The 23,562-nt window shown below is 47.6% G+C and overlaps 1 protein-coding gene across 2 annotated transcripts in view; it reads right to left on the bottom strand.

Moving 5' to 3' along the window:
* Positions 1-23,562, bottom strand: part of STRA8 (stimulated by retinoic acid 8) — a 53,327-nt gene that overhangs the window by 15,109 nt on the left and 14,656 nt on the right. For both annotated transcript variants that reach the window (XM_068273043.1, XM_068273044.1), the window contains exons 3-6: positions 15,987-16,062; positions 11,391-11,487; positions 7,571-7,735; positions 5,476-5,761 (exon numbers count right to left, since the gene is read on the bottom strand). In XM_068273043.1, the coding sequence (XP_068129144.1) occupies positions 5,476-5,761; positions 7,571-7,735; positions 11,391-11,487; positions 15,987-16,062 (624 nt within the window). The remainder of the gene's footprint in view (positions 1-5,475; positions 5,762-7,570; positions 7,736-11,390; positions 11,488-15,986; positions 16,063-23,562) is intronic.

Genomic DNA, 23,562 nt, shown 5'->3' with positions numbered 1-23,562 from the left:
GGGGTCCCTCTAGCTACCTATTAAGTGGGAGAGAGGGGGTTGGGCTACTGGAAGCCCCTCTGACTACCCATAGCGGGAGGCTACCTATCACTGCGGGTACCTTTGGTTATCTTTAGTGGGGAGCACCTCTGCCTACCTATATTGGAGTGCTAACTATTACCTCTGGCTACTGATACTGGGGTTTGCCCAATTCTGGTGGGCACCTCTGGCTACCTAAAACGGTATGCCCCTAGTCTAGATTAAGACTTTTCCATCCACATTAACATCTTTATTTGCAGTACTTGAGTGAAATGTATTGAGCAATGCATTACAGAGTACACTGCACAATTCCTAACTCCCCCTTGTCAAGTCTCACAATTTGTTGCCCTATCATGATCAAGGGACAGTTTACCAGGGAACAGATACAAAAGTCCTAGAAAGTAGTCAGAAGTCACTGAGGGTGTCAGACTGCCAGCACACCTGTATTGAAAAGAATGATGCTTGATATGCCTAAGGGCCCGTTTTCACTTGTGCGGTGGGAATCGCAGCGGAAAAAATTTGCATGCTGATGCAAATTTCGCATGTGGTTGTATACGAATTTTCATGCGAATTCGCATACGATTTTGCATAGATGACTATGTATGTGAATTTAACCATGGCAGTGCCTGTGTGTTTTTCCATTGTTTCTATGTGAAATCGTATGCGAATTCGCATAAAAATTTGCATACCAAAACCGCATGTGAATTTCCTATTAAATACATTGTATGCGAATCGCATAGTGGTATGCAAATTCTGATGGCTCTGCTGTGCAGATTTTTTCTGCATAGAAAAACGCTCAGAAATCCTGACAAGTGGAAACAGTCCCATCCACTAGTATTGCCCATGCGAATTCGCATGCGGGATGCGCATGAAAATTCGCGATAGTGGAAACGGGCCCTAAATATAGCATGAAGCAAACTACAGTGTGCCCAAGGCCTACATTAAAGGATACCCAAAGTGACATGATGAGATATACATGGGTATGTACAGTGCTTAGTACACAAATAACTAGGCTGTGTTCCTTTATTTCTTTCTCTGCCTGAAAGAGTTAAATATCAGGTTTCTAAGTGACTGACTCAGTCCTGACAGGAAGTGACTAGAGTGTGACCCTCACTGATAAGAAATTCCAACTATAAAACACTTTCCTAGCAGAAAATGGCTTCTGAGAGCAAGAAAGAGATTTCTTTAAAGTGAATGGGAACCGCATTTTTAAAAAAAATAAAGCAAATACTTACCTAAGGAGAGGGAAGGCGCTGGGTCGTATAGAGCCTTCCGTCTCCTCTCTCGGTGCCCTCTATCCTGTGCTGGCTCCCCCCAGTTTCAATCCCCCGCTGAAAGGGTATTTGGAAGTCTTCGGGATCCGTGTCCTCCCGATGATGTACGGCTCCATACTGCACAGGCGTGAGTGTGCAAGAGAGCGTGCTTGCGCAGGTGCAGTACAGGGCCGCCCTTCTTCAGGAGCACTCGGGCTCCCTGAAGACTTCTGAAGCCTCCTTCAGCCGGGTAAAGCAGCATTTGACTAATTTAGTCATATACTCCTACCGGGCGAGCCAGCACTGGAACGAGGGGACCAGGAGAGGATCCGTAATGCTATATAGGACCCAGAGCCTTCCCTCTCCTTGGTTAAGTATCTATCTCATTTCTTTAAATGCGGTTCCCATTCACTTTAAAAAGGGAAATTTCTTATCAGTGAGGGTCACATCAGTGAGGGTCACATTGTAGTCACTTCCTGACTGAGTCAGGACTAAGTCAGCCACTTACATACCTGGTATTTAACTCTTTCAGGCAGAGAAAGAAAAAAAAAAAAGGTACACAGCCTAGTTATTTGTGTGCTAGGCACTGTACATACCCATGTCTATCGCATCATGTCACATGTCACTTCAGGTATCCTTTCACCCAGAGTTCCCCAACCCTGTCCTCAGGGCCCACCAACAGTGCATGTTTTGCAGGGAACCACACACAATCACAAGTGGTTTGGTGAATAAAATGGCATATCGCGCCCACCGATGACGCACATCAATTGCGCCATCAGTAGACGTGACATTCACGCTTAAAAAAATGACAGAGTGGTTTTTCCCCCTCTTTTCCACCCTCTGAGAACATTGCAGAGTACAGTAACTTCCCCCCATGTCCTGTGTTAGGTCAGCAAGGAATTTCACACGTGGCTCGACCTCCTGTGGAGAACCATTTGCTACCACAGCCCTGTCCCAAAAGCCAGCTCAAACTGGCAGAGATAAGGAATCCCCGCCAAAATCATACAATCAAACAAAGAGAACTTTTATGTATTTGTAATTCAAAATAGGCTTGTCACAGAAAGACAAAAAACATTTTCTGATACCCATAAATCAGTTCTATCATTCACCTGAATTACAGTTCCCCAATTGTCAGGGGTCAGTCGGGAAACCGCTTTATTCAGCCTGTGCAAACCGAACTCGATAGAATAGGCATGTGTAGCCTCATTTTATACAGGGTCGCAGGCCGCTCATGAATATAGTGTCGGATTTGCGATGCGCCCATCTGGGGCGGAGTCACACAGATGATTAATAAATGTTACATTTTTGCCTCTGAGCTCTGTGGGCGGCAACCTTGCTGCCAGGAGATAACCCCGCCTTCCCTCCACCTAGTTTAGAGGTAATCCAGCCACAATTCTAAGATTGTATAAATATAAGGCCAGCAGAGCCTGCCTCTGTCCTTCATCATTTCATCTGCTAAAGAAGAGCTTGGAGCATGGGTTCAAGGAGGACCGAACTCATGCTGTGTTTCAAGGACTCTTAACATTAATGCCTTCCTTTAACCGGACTCTTTCTTCATTCTTTAAATGGACTGCTCAGCGTAACTACAGTAAGAACTTTCTGATTTTATCCTTTTTATTGTTAAGCTTTGTGTCGATGTGTTAATCTGTGTAAATGTATGTAATGCAACTTTGTTATAAAAACGTTTAAAAATCGTTATGGTTACAATCTGTTCTGAATATACACAAAACGTACCTATTCTCCTGAAACCGCTACCGTGTTTAATAGAAGTGTACCGTTATAACCCGTATGCGAGAACCCGACCCAGATATAAAGATCTGACCCAGGTTCCTGCATACTGCTAAGGGTTAATAGAGCGTTTTCGAAGTACTTGTATAATTACAGTAGCGGGCTGTGTAACCCGCTTGGTGGCAGATCTTTGAATTGTATGTGTGTGGTGAATCCTTTGGCGTCTGAACGCTCCCTCCGCCAGTCGGCTCATCAAATTACGAAGTCAGGTTACGCTTCGTGATGAGCAAAATGACAGTGTGAGGATTTCTGACGCCAATCGAATGACCCGTCCGCAGACTGGCCCTTGCGGTCTGTGACAAGTGGGGTAATTAGTGTTTCAGTAGAGCTGATTAACTACTTCTGTGGATTTCCACAAAACATGCACCGTTGGTGGGCCTTGAGGACGGGGTTGCGGACCACTGCTTTAACCTCTCTGTGACCATCTAATGCAGGATGGCGGCCGCAGAGTGGCTCTCTTGTTCCTCAGCCACGCCATATGGTGTCATTCCGCAAGAGGCGAGATTTGCATCCTGCAGTCAACACAGCAGCGCAGAGATCAGCCTGCTAGCCAGTGATCAGAGCTGGCAGGCTGTTATATATGCTTAAAAAGGTAAAAAAAAAAAACGTGTACAGCGCTGCAATTTACTGCAGTACTGTACACAGAACTGCCTTGTCACTTAACTGTCCCTCAGAGCTGCTCACAATCTGATCCCTATCATATGCATATGCCTGTAATAAGTAGTGTACGTAGCATAGTCTAGGGCTAATTTAAGGAAGAGGGGGGGGGGGGGGTTAAAAGAAATGGAGGGGGGGTTGTTTGTTTTTAAATGATCATTTTAAATTAAAAAAAAAAAAAAATCACAGCAGCAGTCAGAGAACACCAAAAGAGAGCTCTATTAGTCTGAAGAAAAGGAGGTAAAATTAATTTGGGTGCCAAGTTGCATGGCCGAGCAATAAAACGTTAAAAGTTGTGAAGTGCGGAATTGTAAAAAAAAAAAAAAATCGCCTGGTCACTAAGGGGGTATAAACCTCTGGTCCTCAAGTGGTTAAAGTGGGATTGCTAGCCAAAATCAAATTCCATTTACCCACTGCTCTGTGTTTATTATGCAACCAGCAACCTTTCCCTGCATTGCAAGCAACCTAATCTAATTAGAAAGGTTTCTGCTGTAATACAGATATATCTCAGTCAGTCTGGCTCTATTTGGTACATTGCCAACAAGAAGGAAGCTTGTCATCTCCCCTCCTACATTCATGCTCCTCCCTGATTGGCTGAGGCAAGTTCAGTGTGAAGCTGCTGAAATATGATCTATGCTGTGCTCATGTTTAGAAAGCAAGCTAGGTATAACAGTGCAGTTTCTAAGAGAAAAAAAAAGTGTAAAGAAGGAAACGACATGAGGATTGTCTTCAGTCAGAAGAAGTCAAAATGGAAAATGCCAGGAACAGTTTTCTCTTTTACTATATAAAATTAACTGAAATAAAAAATGGATAGTACAATACAATATGTTATATAAGTAGAACAATATGTGTTTTTCCCCTGGGATAGTATGGCTGTCCCTGCTGCTTTAAAGCAAATGTGAAGATACACTGAAAAAAGTTGGATGCCCTCCTATGTAGAGAGAAGGCTCTGGATCCGGTAGAGCCTTAACGCTCCTCTCTCTGTCTCCTTGTTTCACTTCTGTCCTCCCCTTCAAATTTGCTGCCTTTGGGGTCCTCATAAGGCTTCCAAAGCACTTGTGTCAGATTGCACAGTACGGACCCTTGAGACTTGGGATGTACTCGGGGATGTGAGTACTTCCGAAGCCTTCACAAGGACTTTAGAAGCCGTATTCCACTAGTTGGTCAAAAAATGTTCACAGGGGCACAACAGTTGACCGAGGCTACAGAAAGAGGACCATACGTGGATCACTTTTACTTTCACCAATAAAGAGGACCCGCAACCCACCCCTCCAAATAAATGACCCCAAACTTCTTAAACATTTCGTTCTCAATTTGTTTTTTTTTTTGTTATCCATTCCTTTGTAGAAGCCATGGTCCCCCATCATCTACAATTTTTTCAAGTCCCTAAATGCACAGCCAAAGTAATTTTAGCCTTAGAAACCCAATACACCGCCCTACAGACTGCCCCTCGTCCCTCCATACAAGGTAAACTTAAGATCCCTCCAATTTAGAATACAGTAACCCAGACAGAGTACGGAACTCAAGTTATAAGCCACCCCAGTCAACACTTACAGGGAGAGAAGACAAATACTATGACAAATGTTTATCCCTGACCAGGTTGGATGCTCTGTTTTATAAGATTTAATGTGCCGTTATAGTAACTGCCCCTTTGTGACCGGTTCTCTTTGAGTCACATGATCCATCAGGCTGAATATCAGAACTTGACCAGATAATGATACATGATGGAATGAATAGAAAGGGGGTGGAGCTTTCTCACCTCTTCTGGAGTAGATGACAGGAAGGAGCTGCTGGCTTCTTGGCTTCCCATCGAGTTGTCCTTTACTCCATCAGTGGAGCCAGGGAAGGTGGTGAAAGTGAAAAAGGAGGACGTGCTCAGAGCCTGAGGGTTATCATGCTGGTAAAGGATAGCGTCCCCCTCGCGATGAAGGTCTTGCCAGTGGCTGGCGATGGCTTTGGACACAGAGGGTTGTGTGACCTGTTCTGAGGATACCAGTCTTCTCTCCGTCAGCAGATCTACTGTATGCCTATAGAAGTGCAAGTACCTGGTGGGCGAACAAGGGCACAAGATATTATGTGCAGACTATACCGTTACAATTCAAGCACACCTAAAGTCTAAAGCCTGGTACACACTTTCAGTTATGATTGGCCAATCACTGCCCAATTTTACCACTTCCATGTAGTATAAGAGCTCACCTTCTGAAACTCCTCGTAATAGTCAATATCTGTTGACCCTCATACTATAAGGAGGTAGTAAAACTGGTCAGTGATTGGCCAATCATAAAGTGTGTGTGTGTGTGTGTGTGTGTGTGTGTGTGTGTGTGTGTGTGTGTATCAGATTTTACAGCCATCCCATTTTAACTGGCCAATTTTACCACCGCCATGTAGCATGAGGATCAACAGATTTTGAATACTGTATTATATTCATTTAATTTTTAACTTTACTTTTTCGCCACTAGATGGCGCTACAAACTTTATCCTGGGCCACCAGGAAGCATTCAATCTTTTTTTTCCACCTTTATGCTTTACTTTCATTACTATAAATCAGGGGTCTCAAACTCGTGGCCCGCGGGCCAATCGCGGCCCTCGATACAATATTTTGCGGCCCTCGCCGGCAAAAGCTTTTTTATAGTTCGCTTCAGTGCTCCCAAGTAATCTGCTGCATCCCCGCCGCTAAGCGAGGGCTGCAGTGCCCCCAAATCGCCCGGGGGGGCAATCCGCCGGCATTTCCTGGAAGGGGCAGAGCTTTCAGCTTCAGCTCTGCCCCTCCTGACGTCAATCGCCGCACGGATCGCCGCCCCTCTCTGTGAAGAAAGAGCGAGAGGGGCGGGCAGAGGCAGTAATGCACCGCGATTGCGAAATTTCTTATGCGGCCCAGCCTCATCCTGACTTTGCTTCCTGCGGCCCCCAGGTAAATTGAGTTTGAGACCCCTGCTATAAATGAATATGGTTCCTGATTGGAGTCATGTTCATTTATTCCAGGCACTTCGATTGGCTCGGGGAACACAAGTTCCCCATCACAAATCGCAGACATGCAAAACCCACTGCTGATTGACAGGACGCAGCAGAACGTCTTGTTAGCAAGAAAAAAATATCACCCTTAGCATTATATTAGCAAGAGCTTTTCAAATCAAAAGCGCTTTAAAAAGCACGGATAGTGGGACCCAGGCCAAAGGCTGCATTTAGTAGGCCAACCTATTGCATTAGGAAGTCTTGCCCAAGGACACCTTACTGAATGGGAAACGAAACTGGCTTCAGCCAAAATACGAGGATGATGTGGGGGTGGAGCTGTGTGAGACTACTCAGCTCATTAGGCCTGGCATATTGGTGAGGGATGCAGGGGGAGTGGAGCTGTGCCAGCCTACTCTGCTCATTAGGCCTGGCATACTGGTGAGGGATACAGGGGGGAGTGGAGCTGTGCCAGGCTACTCTGCTCATTAGGCCTGGCATACTGGTGAGGGATACAGGGGGGGGGGGGGGGGGAGTGGAGCTGTGCCAGGGTACTCTCTGCTTATTAGGCCTGGCATACAGGTGAGGGATACAGGGGGGAGTGGAGCTGTGCCAGGCTACTCTGCTCATTAGGACTGGCATACTGGTGAGGGATACAGGGGGAGTTGATCTTTGCCAGGCTGCCCTGCTAATTAGGCCTTGCGTACTGGTGAGGGATACATGGAGGAGTGGATTTGCTCATTGGGACTGGTGTACTTTTGAGAGATTTAGCTGGACAGGAATGCACCATGTACTCTGATGGATGACTGGTACTCTTTAACAGCAAGAAGGACAACAAGTACTTGAAAAAGTAACTTCAACAACTGCTCAGCATATATGCAGATGATCTGCTCTGGATTTTTTACCTTTCAAATTCAATCAGATCTGGAGAGTAGGGGGGCTTTGGGCTTGGCGATTTATCTGTTTGTTGCACCTCCACTTCCTCTCCAACTTGTATTTCAAAGTCCGACTGAATGTACAAAACCACTGGCTGATCATCAGGTTTCTCTGAAGTGCTGGCAACAGTGTCCCTGAGTGTTAAACAGAACTCTAATTACACTGAGGATAGACCATTCAGGTTACTTATAAAACACAGATTGTGGTAATTGCAGAGGCTCAAGTAGCATCTGAGCACACAAATATGCTAACTTAAGTCTGCGCAGCCAGCAGGCACTCTACTTCATTTTCTGCCTGCGCAGCCAGCCCTCTACCTCATTCTCTCCCTGCACAGCCAGCACCCTACCTCATTCTCTGCCTGCACAGCCAGCATGCACTCTACCTCATTCTCTGCCTGCACAGCCAGCATGCACTCTACCTCATTCTCTTCCTGCACAGCCAGCCCTCTACCTCATTCTCTGCCTGCACAGCCAGCATGCACTCTACCTCATTCTCTGCCTGCACAGCCAGCATGCACTCTACCTCATTCTCTGCCTGCACAGCCAGCACCCTACCTCATTCTCTGCCTGCACAGCCAGCATGCACTCTACCTCATTCTCTGCTTGCACAGCCAGCACCCTACCTCAATATCTGCCTGCACAGCCAGCACCCTACTTCATTCTCTGCCTGCACAGCCAGCACCCTACCTCATTCTCTGCCTGCACAGCCAGCATGCACTCTACCCCATTCTCTGCCTGCACAGCCAGCATGCACCCTACCTCATTCTCTGCCTGCACAGCCAGCACCCTACCTCATTCTCTGCCTGCACAGCCAGCATGCACTCTACCTCATTCTCTGCTTGCACAGCCAGCACCCTACCTCATTCTCTGCCTGCACAGCCAGCAAGCACTCTACCACATTCTCTGCCTACACAGCCAGCACCCTACCCAATTCTCTGCCTGCACAGTCAGCCAGCCCTCTACCTCATTCTCTGCCTGCGCAGCAAGCCCTCTACCTCATTCCCTGCCTGCGCAGCCAGCACCCTACCTCATTCCCTGCCTGTGCAGCCAGCCCTCTACCTCATTCTCTGCCTGTGCAGTCTGCCAGCACGCTACCTCATTCTCTGCCTGCACAACCAGCCTCTACCTCATTCTCTGCATGCACAGCCAGACAGCTCTCTACCCTCATTCTCTGCCTGCACAGCAAGCACTCTACCTCATTCTCTGCCTGCACAGCCAGCACTCTACCTCATTCTCTCCTGCACAGCCAGCATGCTACCTCATTCTCTGCCTGCACAGCCAGCCTCTACCTCATTCTCTGCCTGCGCAGCCAGCACCCTACCTCATTCTCTGCCTGCACAGCCAGACAGCTCTCTACCTCATTCTCTGCCTGCACTGCCAGCACTCTACCTAATTCTCTGCATGCGCAGCCAGACAGCTCTTTCATTCTCCGCCTGCGCAGCCAGCACCCTACCTCATTTTCTGCCTGTGCAGCCAGCACCCTACCTCATTCTCTGCCTGCGCAGCCAGCACCCTACCTCATTCTCTGCCTGCGCAGCCAGCACCCTACCTCATTCTCTGCCTGCGCAGCCAGCACCCTACCTCATTCTCTGCCTGCGCAGCCAGCACCCTACCTCATTCTCTGCCTGCGCAGCCAGCACCCTACCTCATTCTCTGCCTGCGCAGCCAGCACCCTACCTCATTCTCTGCCTGCGCAGCCAGCACCCTACCTCATTCTCTGCCTGCGCAGCCAGCACCCTACCTCATTCTCTGCCTGCGCAGCCAGCACCCTACCTCATTCTCTGCCTGCGCAGCCAGCACCCTACCTCATTCTCTGCCTGCGCAGCCAGCACCCTACCTCATTCTCTGCCTGCGCAGCCAGCACCCTACCTCATTCTCTGCCTGCGCAGCCAGCACCCTACCTCATTCTCTGCCTGCGCAGCCAGCACCCTACCTCATTCTCTGCCTGCGCAGCCAGTCCTCTACCTCATTCTCTGCCTGCACAGCCAGCACTCTACCTCATTCTCTGCCTGCACAGTCAGCACTCTACCTCATTCTGTCTGTGCAGTCAGCCAGCAGTCTACCATCCTATTTTCCCTCAAAACTACCTAGTTCTCTGACCCTTCTCTGTCTGAGCAGCCACCTGCTACTCTGCCTCTTCACTGTCTGGATAGCCACCCTGAACTTAATCACTATTGGTCAGCCAGCAGTCTACCATCGTATTTCCCCCCCAAGCCACCTAGTTCTCTCCCCCTTCTCTGTCTGCACAGCCACCCTGAACTTAATCACTATAGTACTGGGAAGGCCACTCAGTAATGAAAATTCTCTGTGCCTTGACAGACACACAGTTATGCCCGCTCCAGCTGCCCTGTTACACAGCAACTTAGCATTTCTACTATGCATGCTCTGCACATCACAGGCTGTACCCTAACAAGATCACATTTTTAGTTTGCCTGATGCCATATTATGATATGACTACAAAACACAGCAATGAAAACAGATTCAAGGCTACACATGAGAGATAATATGCGCACAGTTCATCTGAGTCATATAAAGTATTTCCCGTTACTCAGAACATTGGTTAAGCTCGATTTCATTATCATGCCTGAACAATGTGTGAGTAGATTTCAAATAAAATGTAGGACTAGTGCGCCCCCTTGAGTCCCGCCAGTAGCACAGCACACAGTTAATACAAGACATTTCTAAATGTAATTGCCTTCTTAAAACAGAAGGTATTTGCAATAATTCAGCTTTAAAGGGAACCTGCTGAAGTGAGAGGCATATGGAGGCTGCTATATTTATTTTCTTGTAAATAATGCCAGTTGCCTGGTAGCCCTGTTGATCTTCAGGCATAAGTTGTGTCTGAGTCAAAACCTGGAACAAGCATATGGCTAATCCAGCAAAATATGAGTCAGGTGCGTCAGAGTACCAGATATGCTTCATGCTTGTTCAGGGTCTATGGCTAAAAGTATTAGAGACACAGGATCAGGACTGCCAGGCAACTGGTATTGTTTAAAAGGAAATAAATATGCCAGCCTCCATATCCTTCTCACCTGGGGTTCCCTTCCAGTGAGCAACTGTGGTTTCCCATGATGCATCACTCCTGAATTTGCAAATCATCTCTTTCTGCCCCTGAAAGCCAGGCTGCATATCCAGATCCGCTGGTGTATGATGTGCCTGTAACTAATACATTTTACTGAGCCAAATCAACCCAACATTCACACAGCCTGTTTTGCACTGCTGGTCCTCATCAGTGCATGCCAGGAATTGAAAAGGCTCTGTGGGATAGGGCTTGGCCCAGTACCAAGGAATAGCCACAGTGGCGTAGCTAAGGAGCTGTGGGCCCCGATGCAAGTTTTACAATGGGGCCCCCTCAAGCACTCTATACATAATAATTGATATGGCGCACCAAAATATGCCAATGGCAACTACAGTGTCAGAGGAGCAAGAAGGGGATGGGGAACAGTTTATTAATGATTACCACTATTCAAAGTATCTATAGAAGTGATTATTATGAGCACAGGGCCAATAGAGAGCTAATACTGAAGTTGAGGGAGGGCCCTTCTGGCCCCGCTGCGGTCGCTACCTCTGCTACCCCTATTGCTAAGCCCCTGAATACCCAGACAGCTTATGGCGACCCAGAACCACCAGGAATGTAAAAAGGGCTAAAAGAGACAAATTCTTCTTCTAGCCTCAAAGGACAACTGAAGCCAGAGGGATATGGAGGCTGCCATATTTATTTCCTTTTTAACAATACCAGTTGTCTGGCAGCCCTGCTGATCTCCTTGAATTCTCTGGGGCAATCTCATACCCTGGTGCACGAGTACAAAACTGCTGCAAGTATTCCTCCTTGAACTCTTCCAGGGTGCAGGGGCTGCTCAGGCTGCTCTTCTCCATCTGAAGACGACCTGCCAACAAAACAAAGCATAGAAAATAAAGGTCATACTGGTCTACAATTAAAATGTCTACAAAAAAATGGTTTTCGTCTTTGCCCCATCAACTTTTTTTTTTTTTCACACCATGCAAACTATAAAAAAGAAGAGAAAAAAAAGAAAATAAATTAAACCGGGTCATTCAAAGCAAAATTTTCCAAAGAAGACATAACAACAAAAGTTGTTAAATTGAACCAGAGACGAAGCACCCTCATGTATTTTACCATATATATCAGTAGGAACATTAGAGAAACCACTTACCCTGCTGTCTGTTTCATTATTTACTGTTCAGCCTGCTTGTTAGCAGCCCTGATAAAATCCCTGACTGAGCATTCAGTCTGGCTTTGTTCAGGAATCATTATAGCTGAGTCATTATAGCAGAGCCAGAAGAGGGCAGGATTGGGTTTGAAGAGACATCAGAGAAGACAGACTTGGCTATAATGATTCCCGAGCAAAGCCAGACTGAATGCTCAGTCAGGGATTTTATCAGGGCTGCTAACAAGCAGGCTGAGCAGTGCAGGATGAAACAGAGAGCAGGGTAGGTGTTTTCTCTAAAGTTCCCACTGAGATATATGGTAAAATACATGAGGGTGCTTCGTCTCTAGTTCACTTTAAGGGAATACATGAGGAAAAGGATACATGAGGAAAACCTAAAACAGAAAACTTTTACTCACTTGGAGCTTCTTCCAGCCCCTAGAAGTCTATCAGGTCCTACACTGAAGCTCCGCCGTGCTTGAGGCGGCCGCTGTCCCTCCCGTAAGAGCGAGACCTGTGTGGCTGGTCGTGGTCTTCTGAGCATGCGCACCTCTCGTGATCGCACTCCAGTTGCCAGGAGTGCTCTGCGCTTGCGCAGTTCAAATCTTTGGGAATTGCACAAGCACACTCTGTGCAATTCACGCTTCCTGGGATGGAAATGCGATCATGAGCGGTACACAGGCGTATGTGCAGAAGACCACAACCCAGCTGTGATCTTAAAGGACAACTGTAGTAAGAGGGATATGGAGGCTGCCATATGTATTTCCTTTTAGGCAACACCAGTTGCCTGGCGATCTTGCTCATACTCTGCCTCTAATACTTTTAACCATAGACACTGAACAAGCATGCAGCAGATCAGGCGTTTCTGACATTGTCAGATCTGACACGATTATCTGCATGCTTGTTTCCAGTGTGATTCAGACACTACTGCAGCCAAACAGACCACCCGGATGCCAGGCAACTGGTATTGTTTAAAAGGAAATAAATATGGCAGCCTCCATATCCCTCTCACTTCAGTTGTCCTTTAAGGAGTGGACAGCAGAACTTCGGCGTGGGAGATAACAGACTTCCAGGGGCTGGAAGAAGCCACAGGTGAGTAAAAAAACTTTTCTGTTTTAGGTTCGCCTCATGTAAGGCCTGGTTCACACTAGACGAATCAAAAACTGATCCGTGTAAAAACTGAAACGGGTCAGTTTTATTGGGCATCAGTTTTTGATCTGATTTGTTAGCATGCGGTCAATGCTACGCGTCCGTTTCAATGGAATTATCACAGTCTCCCCAAACTTGTGATCTGTTCTGCGGAAAGTGCCTAACTGATCCATTCATATGGAGCAATGAGAACAGATCCTATTGATTAACATAGGATTTGTTCACCTCCGTTAGGATCCGGTCCGTTTAGCTCCGCTAATAGAACTGTTTTTTAAGGCCAATGTAAACCGGGCCTATTACTGCACAAGATTTCTTAGCAAGCTTACGAAACTTCATGCTTCTTCTTCAGGCATGATACAGAACCATACAAAACAACAAAAATTACTTTTGTATGGTTCTGATCCAGTTCTGTATCATGCCTAAAGAAGAATCTTAATGCTTTCAAACCTTGTAAAGAAACCTTGTAAAGAAATCTTGTATGGTTAGTCATTATAGAGGAACTACAGTGAGGCTAGATTCACAGTGGGACGTTGCGTTTGATGCAACGTTAAAGTCGCACCGCAAACTTACAACGCAAAGCACCCAAAAAGTCGTAACGCAGCATTACCGTCGCATACAGCAGATACAGTAAAAAAATACAGGCAATGAAAAGTATGCTTCCAAGTCATTACTGAGCATGTGCAAACAGTCCAACGCAGCTAATAACGTGTATAACGCACTGCATGCAGTACTTTTACTTAACGTGCAGCGTTAGACACCAACGCAACGTGTGCACCATGAACGGGGTATTGATTTTTCATTGCAGTGAGTTATTCTGCGTTAAATGCTGTTTTAACGTGTGACTTTAACGTCCCACTGTGAACTTAGCCTGAAAATAATTTAATTTTTAAAAAAAGGCTTCATTTTTACAGTAATTGTGTATAAATGATTTAGTCAGCATTTGCCCATTGTAAAATCTTTCCTCTCCCTGATTCACATTCTGACATTTATCACATGGTGACATTTTTACTGCTGGTAGGTGATGTCAGTGGAAGGAGATGCTGCTGGCTTTTTTGGCAGTTGGAAACAGCAGTAAACAGCTATTTCCCACAATGCAATGAGGTTCACAGACAGGGATCTGTCAGGACCATGGTCCTGACATCACACTGTGGGAGGGGTTTCACTACAATATCAGCCATATAGAGCCCCCACTGATGATCCGTTTGAGAAAAGGAAAAGATTTCTCATGGGAAAGGGGGTATCAGCTGCTGATTGGGATGAAGTTGAATTCTTGGTTACAGTTTCACTTTAAAAAGGCATTGTTTTATGTCTTCGGATTCTCTCCATGACTAACACCGGACGACAAACAACTACAAAATTAGCAAAACTCAATTGCATTGAGTATATATATTTCTATGTAGCCGTGCCCTCCCAGTGATGTTTAGCCAAGGCCAGTGTTAGGCAAACTTGGCTCTCCAACTGTTAAAGAACTACAAGTCCCACAATGCATTGCAGGAGTCTGACAGCCACAGTCATGATTCATTAAGGCAAATGCATTGTGGGACTTTTAGTTCTTTAACAGCTGGAGAGTCAAGTTTGCCTATCACTGGCCTAGGCTGTTTAGCTATGTGGAATTCTCTACCCAGAGCATCTTGGGAAACCAGGTATATTGCACTGACAACAAGGGGGTTTCTTTGAGAAGACACCCAATGATTGCGTACTCTGGAGAAACTATATGTTCAAATGGTGTAATATTAAATAGAAATGATTATCTGTATTATTGACCTGAGGAAGCGGGGAAGGACCTGTGAAACGCGTTGTCAACAATATAACCGTATTTGACCAATAAATAACTCATTTTCCAATACATTGGTGGGATTCGTCATAGGAGGTAAGATATCTCTCTATTTAATATTATACCATTTGAACGTATAGTTTTCTTCAGAGTATACAATCACTGGGCGTCTCCCCAAAGAAACCCCCTTGCTGTCACTGAGATGCCTCTTCAAGAGGTGATAGTCTTTGCCATTTGTAGTTACCTACAATCAAGAAATAACCGAAGTGGAGAGTGTCCAACGTGGTACCGGAGGATCTGGGGAATCAAGCGGGGGATGTTTTTTTCCCCATAGGCACATATGGTGGTTGCAGGATCTTCAACCCATCTTTGGGAGTATCCAACACCCCCAATTCTGTCTTCTCTGCATGTAACCTAACGATACTGCACCATTTGGGCACCTGGTTTTCCTTTGCTTCACAGGCACTGACTCCCAATCTCTTATCCACCCTGGCATTCTATTAAGATCGCCAGGGCGGCTGCGGGAGGTTTTTTTTTCAATTAAAAAAAAAAACTATTCCATGCAGCCAACTAAAAGTTGGCTGCATGAAAGCCCACTAGAGGGCGCTCCGGACACGTCATTCTGATCGCCTCCGGCGATCAGAATTAACAAGGAAGACCGCAATGAGCGGCCTTCCTTGTTTTGCTTACCTCGTCGCCATGGCGACGAGCGGAGTGACGTCATCCGACGTTAGCCGCCTCCGATCCAGCCCTTAGCGCTGGCCGGAACTGTTGGTCCCGGCTACGCTGGGCTCGGGCGGCTGGGGGGACCCTCTTTCGCCGCTGCACGCGGCGGATCGCCGCGCTGCGGCGGCGATCAGGTAGCACACGCGGCTGGCAAAGTGCTGGCTGCGTGTGCTGCTTTTTATTTCATAAAAATCGGCCCAGTAGGGCCTGAGCGGCAGCCTCCGCCCGGCTGGTTAATGGAGGAAACTGAGTGACCTCACACCATATACTTATTTTGCACTGGCTTTAGAACTCTCAATGAACAAACAGATGCACCTAATAGCACTAAAGATGTGGCCATGTGATACATTTCAGAATGTAAATAGGGGGTGAGGAATTGTTTTTACAATGGGCAAACACTGACTAAGTAATTTAGAAATGTATATTGTGAAAAAAGAAAAACATGAAAAAGAAAAATAGAAAAAAGAAAAAAGCAAATTTATTCATTATGTTATTTTTACTACAACGCCTCTTTAACAATAACAGAAAAACAAAAAAGTTGCATAGACCAGAAGTCTGTAGAAGTCCCCACCTCTCATCTTCAGCAGGGAGTCCAGTGTGTTCTCCAGCTCCTGGATGTAGGACTTTGCCTGACGCAACACCTGACGCTGCCCGCAAAACAGGAAAGATTAGTTACAAGCCAAGCAAGACCCCAACAGCTAACCGAAGATGGCAATGCTTACTACTGGAGAAGCAACGGATCAGTTTCATCAGCTGACAGGTTTGTAAGGCTCTGATTTGCTTTTGACGATCATGTGTTAAACCAGGAAGTCATCACAGCAAATCAGAGCCTTACACATCTATCAGCTGATCAAACTGGGCACATGCTTCTCCATGCGTTCTCTTAGGCTCCCTGCACACTGCATGCGATTCCGATTTTCAATCGGATTCTACATCCGATTCCGATTTTTAATCGTTACTGTATGCTGCGTTTTTTCCGTTTTTCTGTTGATTGCATTCAGGGAAAATTGGATTTGAAAATCGGAATCGCAAAACAGATTTGCAGTGTGCAGGGAGCCTTAAAGAGATCCCAAGGTGGATCTTCGGGGGGCAGGTGGGACACATAGACAAGACAAATAACATTTATATTGTGCTTTTCTCCTGGCGGACTCAAAGCACCAGAGCAGCAGCCACTAGGGCGCGCTCTATAGGCAGTAGCAGTGTTAGGGAGGCTTGCCAAGTTGCTGGCTTACTGAACAGGCAGAGCCGAGATTCGAACCCTGGTCTCCTGTGTCAGAGGCAGAGCCCTTAACCATTACACCTCCAGCCACATGGGCATGTTCTCTGCCTAATGACATGGCTCTGTGTCCCCCAACTGCCGTTCTCTGCTCCCCCCCCACCGCTGTGCTTTAGCCCCCCGAGTTTAGCGACAATATTTGCCACTATCTCGGAAGTAAAACACAGGGTAGAGGAATTCTCTGTTTAAAACGCCTGCCAGGGGCATTCCTGCAGGGTTTCCTGAGCTACCATTGGACAACTTTCTCTCCCTGGCCACCCCTTTCTGCCGTTCTCACGCCTCCCTGCATGCTGTGGGTGACACACAGGGCCAGATTTATCAAAAAATTTCCAACAGTTTTTTCTTCTTAAACTGTCCTCACTAGCAGGGGGAACTGTTCAGCACATTGTTAAGAAGCTTCCCAATGCTTTCTTAAGTGAAGGGAGATTGTGGCAGTTCTGAAAGTTTTCCTTAGATTAATGGCCCATACTCACGAGGGACTTTTGTCGCCTCAACACGCGGCGCGCGCGTGTTGCGGCGACAGGTCGCCCGTGAGTATGGGCCGTTGCACGCGCGCGCACCCCGAACTGTCGCCCGTCGCTCTTGTCGCCATGCGATTGAAAGTTTCAATCGCATGGCAACAGTCGCCGCCGCACCTCCGCCGCAACTGTCGCTAGTCCGCGTGAGTACGCGGACTAGCGACAGCAACCTCCATAGAGGTAAATGGAGCTTCCGGCGGGGGGAGGAGGAACGTCGGCGACAGCTTCCGTCTCGCCGCTGGTCCCTCTTCCGCGTGTGTACGCGGAGGGACGTGGAGAGAAGCTGTCGCCGGCCTGTCGCTAGCACGCTCACGTGTGCTGGCGACAGGCCACTTCTGCAGCCCGTGAGTACGGGCCATAAGAACAGCACAGAACTGTCCCTGAATGGCTAATACCACTTCTTAACCCCGCAGAGCAGGTTTACGCTGACACCTCATAGCTTCCATTTTAATTTACTGCCATCTACCCACACTCATTTGTTACTGAGGTGAACTCCCCTTCACCCTGGTGATGTTTGTTTAAGAGAAGGAGGGGAATTGTGGACGAGTGTGTGGAGAATTGACTGTTTAGAGCATGTTAAAAATGTGTGTAAGGGCCCTTTTCCACTAGCGGCGTTTGCGATGCTGAATCGCAAAAACGCAAACCGCTAGCGATTTTACAATCGCTACGGTTTGCTTTTTAACATGGGAATCGCGGTAGGTCATTTCCACTACCGCGATTCGTTTTTGCGGGGAACGCGAACGCGCGGCGGAGCGATAATTGCCGCGATTTTGCTATGCAGTGCATAGCATAGCAAAATCGCGGCCGCAAACGTCGGGGGAATCGCCGGTTTTGCGATTCAGCAATCGCTAGCGTTCAGCGTGAACGCTAGCGATTGCAGGTGGAAAAGGGCCCTAAAAGACAGAGCAGACATGGGGATTATTTGAGAATGGAAGTTTAGAAGAGTAATTACAGCCTGGGCTGCTAGTGTCCCAGATGGATAAACAAACAAGTCATACACTGTTGTGTTCCTTCTTCTGAGACACTGTACTAGATCCTCCTCACTTAGAACAGTTTAGGAAGGAAACATTACCATCTAGTGGCTTCTAAAGCTACAGCATGCGCGCACGCCCTGCAGGCGACAGCTGTCCACACGTCTCGCCAGAAAGGCAGAGACGCGGCGGAAGCTGTTTGTGAATGGAGCATCCCCCGGCCGGATGCTCCATTCACTCGCGTAGGTGTCCTGTCGCTAGCCCGCGTACTCACGTGGGACTAGCGACAGTTCCGGCGAAGTCGCGGCAACAGCTGTAGCCGGCGATTGAACATGTCAATCGCCTGGCGACAGCTCCGACGGGCGACGGTTCGGGGCGCGCGCGTTATACACACGGGCGACCTGTCGCCGCAACACGCGCGTGCCACGTGGCTGCGTCGATGGCCGTACCCCGTGTGTATGGGCCTTTAAGGTGCCTGAGACAGTTCTGCATGGAGTTCTACAAACTTACCAGCATTTTGTCTCAGACACTCTTGATAAATCTGACCCACAGTCTCTCAGAGCAGCATAGTGACCCAGAGGTCACCAAAGTGAAAGTGGGCCATTGCGGGGAGTGGTGGTTTTTGCGGCTACCTGATCCGCTCAGCCCCACGGATCAGATAGCCAACTTTTTTCATTTATTGAGTCCACCTTGGGCTCTCCCTACTGCTTACTATGGCTAGCAGTTACCATCTTACAGTGTATCTTCAAATCCATAAGGAAAAAAAAAAACCTAAACAATGAATGTCTAATATAATATATGCCGGTTAGTTGAGACCTCCAGTTTCCCGAGTTCCAGATAACGAGGACTCTGCTGTACATTTATTAAGCAGATTTTCAAATTTGGGCCTTGACTCTATTTGCATGGAGTTTGTATGTTTCCCCTGTGTTTTGTGTGGGTTTCCTCTGAGCACTCCAGTTTCCTCCCACATCCCAAACATATACAAGAACATTTATTTATATAGTGCCAACATCTTACGCAGCGCTGTACAGAGTATATTGTCTTGTCACTAACTGTCCCTCAGAGGGGCTCACAATCTAGTCCCTATTATAGTCATATGTCTATGTATGTATGAGGTAGTGCATGTATCATAGTCTAGGGCCAATTTTAAGGGTAAGCCGATTAACTAATCTGTATGTTCTTGGGATGCGGGAGGAAACCGGATTGCCCGGTGGAAACCCACACATACACGGGGAGAGCATACAAACTCCTTGCAGATGTTGACCTGGCTGGGATTCGAAACAGGGACCCAGCACTGCAAGGCAAGAGTGCTAACCATTACATCACTGTGCTGCTATTTATTGACTTACCTACAGGAGCGCCTCTAACCATTTTGTCACTCCAGGCGAGAAAACCTGTGGCGCCCTCCCCCAACCCCCCCCCCCCCCCCCCCCATGAAAATAATAATAAAAAAAATTGTAATGAGGCAAAGTTTCACCAAAAAATACACGTATTGCGGACACGTTTCACCAGAAAATAATTGTAATGCAGCTGCATTTTACCAGAAAATCATCATAATGCGGCAATGTTTCACCAGAAAAGAATCGTAATGCGGCAATGTTTCACCAGAAATTACACTTATTGCAGCAGCGCGTCATCAGAAAATACACGTAAATGCAGCAGCGTTTCACCAGAAAATACACAATGCGGGCAGCGTTTCACCAGAAAATACATGTAGTGTGGGCAGAGAAGGCACAGAGGGACACAGCAGCAACTGCCTGTTACTTATGCTAAGCAGATGCAGCAGAAAGAAGTAATAGAACACCCATGGGGCGGGGCTTATTCTGGGAACGGGGCTTTATGTGGCCTGTACTGCCTATGCCTAAAAGCGCCCCTGCTTACCTAAGTTGGACATGATTATGGTAGAGATTTGATTATAACTGTCCATCAGAGCTCAACAAACTGGAAACACCTCAATCACGGTACAGCTCTATCCCTGTTGGTAGAGCTCTTGCCGGTGCGGCTCCTCCGGGCAGATACACCACTCCTACCACACTGTGAGCCATAGACAACAGGAGGCACTCACTGGCTTGAACTAGCGTTTAACCATTTAAGGACCGCAGTGATTGAAATGTACGCCCTGTATTGGTGGGCTCCTGGCTGGCAGGGCGTAGATCTCAATCACTGTCCGCAGCGCGCATCCGCCGTTTCCCCTTCTCCATGCCGATCGCGCCGCTCAAACTCGACGATTCTCACCGCATCTCACAGGCTCTGCCTGTCTCTATGACGGCAGAGTCATGTGAGCCGGTCAGGAGCCGATTTCATTGGCTCCTGGCCCTGTCTTTCAATGTAAGCCGTTCCCATTGGCTTACATTGAAAAACAGGGTCAGGAGCCAATGAAAGCGGCTCCTGACCGGCTCACATGACTCTGCCGTCATAGAGATGGCAGAGTCTATGTCCTGGGGGTCTCGGCGAGCGGCGATGACGGCGGGTATGTGTGGCGAATCGTCGGGATTGGATGAGCGGTCTCTGGTCTTTAAGTGCCCAGAGACTGCTGGTCCTTAAATGGTTAATTTATTGCATGTCTCACACACTACAGAGGAGCTTACAAGACTATATATCCTCTATAGCGCTGTGGAAGATGTCACTGCTATATAGATCAAAATGGTGTAATCGAAAATTATGGAGCTAGCTCAGGGATTACAGGTTTCCAAATTCTCTATGTTGTCTAAGGGCTCATTCACATCAGGCTAAAAACAGCTCCGATTTAGCAGGGTGGAAGTGAATGTGTAAATGATCCTATGTTAAAGAGAACCCAAGGCGGCATACTGGAATCCTAATAGGACCCAGAGGCATGTCATGTGCACAATTACATACCTCTGGGTCACTGTATCAAGCCGCGCTGCACCCCCTTAAAAGATCGCCAGTCTAATGACAATCTGCTTGTCGCTAGCTGGCTTTATTTATGTGTGGCCGTCAGTCAGCCTCGTAGAATCTCCCACTTGATTCCAGGCTCCCCCCGCCGCTCTCCGCCTCTGTTAGCTTCCTCCAATAGGAAGTGCTTCCTGGGTCACGGCTTGGCTTCCTATTGGAGGCAGCTAACAGAGGCGGAGAGCAGCGCTGGGGGGGCGGGGGGGGTGTGGGGGGGTATTATCGAGGGGGAGATGCAACGAGGCTGACAGCCCAGCTAGCCTAGCGATCTTTTAAGGGGATGCAGCGCGCCGGGGGGGTTGAGGGGGGGGGGTCTGGCAGCGGCGATACAATGACCCATTGTGCACACGACATGCCTCTGGGTCCGGTTAGGATAACAATATGCCACCTCGGGTTCTCTTTAAGCATAAAATTAGTTTACACTTGCCACTTGGAATGGAGCAGGAGTGGAACGTACGTTCCCAATCTGCACAATGTTTCCGGAGAACGCAGATGCTCAAGAAATCCATTATTCGCTACGGTGCAACGGACATTATAAACACATTGCAACCAAGTAATATTGCAATGGCACATTCATAGCTGCGCACAGGCACGGTCCACCCCACCTTGCCAAGTGAGGCGATTTCCTCAGGCAGCAGAAGTCTGGGGGCAGCACCAGGCAGAAACAGGAAGTGAAGAGGGTGCCTGGCTAACCTATACTGGGGGCGACTGCACCTGGCTAACCTATACTAGGGGCGACTGCACCTGGCTAACCTATACTGGGGGCGACTGCACCTGGCTAACTTATACTAGGGGCGACTGCACCTGGCTAACCTATACTAGGGGCGACTGCACCTGGCTAACCTATACTAGGGGCGACTGCACCTGGCTAACCTATACTAGGGGCGACTGCACCTGGCTAACCTATACTAGGGGCGACTGCACCTGGCTAACCTATACTAGGGGCGACTGCACCTGGCTAACCTATACTAGGGGCAACTGCACCTGGCTAACCTATACTAGGGGCAACTGTACCTGGCTAACCTATACTAGGGGCAACTGTACCTGGCTAACCTATACTGGGGGTACCTATAACTTGCTACCTACCTATACTTAGGGTTCTTTGGGGGCTCACCGCAGCTATAACGTGCGGTGCAAATTGTAGGGTGCTGTGTGATCATTTCCAACTGGGGTGGGGGGGACCTTACAGCAAAAAAATCTAGAACCGGCCCTGGCTGCGCATTAGTGGCAAATTCCATTTGAATGATGCGCAACATGCTGTGTGTTTACAAGATGACGTGCGCAATTACAGTTGCAGCAAACTTCCTTGGTTTTTGTGACCCTGAAAACGTAACTACAAATTACATAGTCTGTTCCCCCGTTTCAACATTTTAGCATACCCGACAAAATAGCATACAAATGCTACTGAGCATGTGCAAAGTCATGCAGATCATACATTAACCCCATAATGCCCATCAGCAGCATTAACCTTTTCAACCCCAGTTAGCTGCCTGTGTGCTGATGTGCAATCTCCACTATCCAAGTGGACATAGAGTTAGAATAAAAAGTTGTCCGAGCGAAGCGAGGACCGAGCGGGCAAGGGGACACTGATTCTACTAACAAGGGGTATATCACTTCAAATGTATGCTGTTTTGTCAATGTATGCTGGTTAGTTGGAACACCCTCCCCCCCCCCCCCCCCCCCCAATCACATGCCATCACCTGGGTGCTCTTCTCTAACATCTGACAATATTTGTTAAGGCTAATAGATGTCTGGTCAGCTTTGTCCGCAATCGCAATATTTTACTTCTGTGTACCTCTTGATAGCAATTAGATTTCAGCAAAAACATAAGTGACCATGGATCCCACCCCTGTCACCAATGGCTTTGTTCTGCTTGACGCAACACTAAGCTATGCAGCTGTCAACTACTCTATACCGTCAACTAGTCCTAGACTTTTTGCTGCTTGAGGCAAACTTGTGAGGATGCGCCCCCACCCCGATTTAAAATGATCACACAGTACCCGAAAATTTATTCTGCTTCATTTAATGTTCTCACATGACATGCTGCAGCTCAACACAATAGCACACTGGCTGGCTGTGAGTCTGTGGCAAACAAACTGCTCACCCTGAGCCAATCCGTTCCTTCTCAGTAGTGATGCTCAAATCTGAACTTTGGGTGAATCCGATAGTTGCTATCCGGATATCACCCAGATACCTGTGCGGGGTGGTCAATCTTACCTATCTGAAGTTTTCTTCGTCCGTTCCTCGGCGCCTCCCACGATGCGCTTCACGTGACTACAAACACTTCCTCCTTCAACCCGGAAGGAGGAAGTGTTTGTAATCCCGTGACCACCGCTTGGACCGCATCGTAGGAGGTGCCAAGGGACGGACCGAAGAAGACGTCAGACAGGTAAGCTTGACCCAGGTATCTGGGTAAAATCCAGATACCTGGATTAAAATCCAGATAGAACTATCCAGATTCACCCAAAGTTC

This window comes from Hyperolius riggenbachi, chromosome 3 (assembly GCF_040937935.1).
Source record: "Hyperolius riggenbachi isolate aHypRig1 chromosome 3, aHypRig1.pri, whole genome shotgun sequence".
Lineage (NCBI taxonomy): Eukaryota > Metazoa > Chordata > Amphibia > Anura > Hyperoliidae > Hyperolius > Hyperolius riggenbachi.
This window is presented reverse-complemented; position numbering and strand designations above follow the sequence as displayed.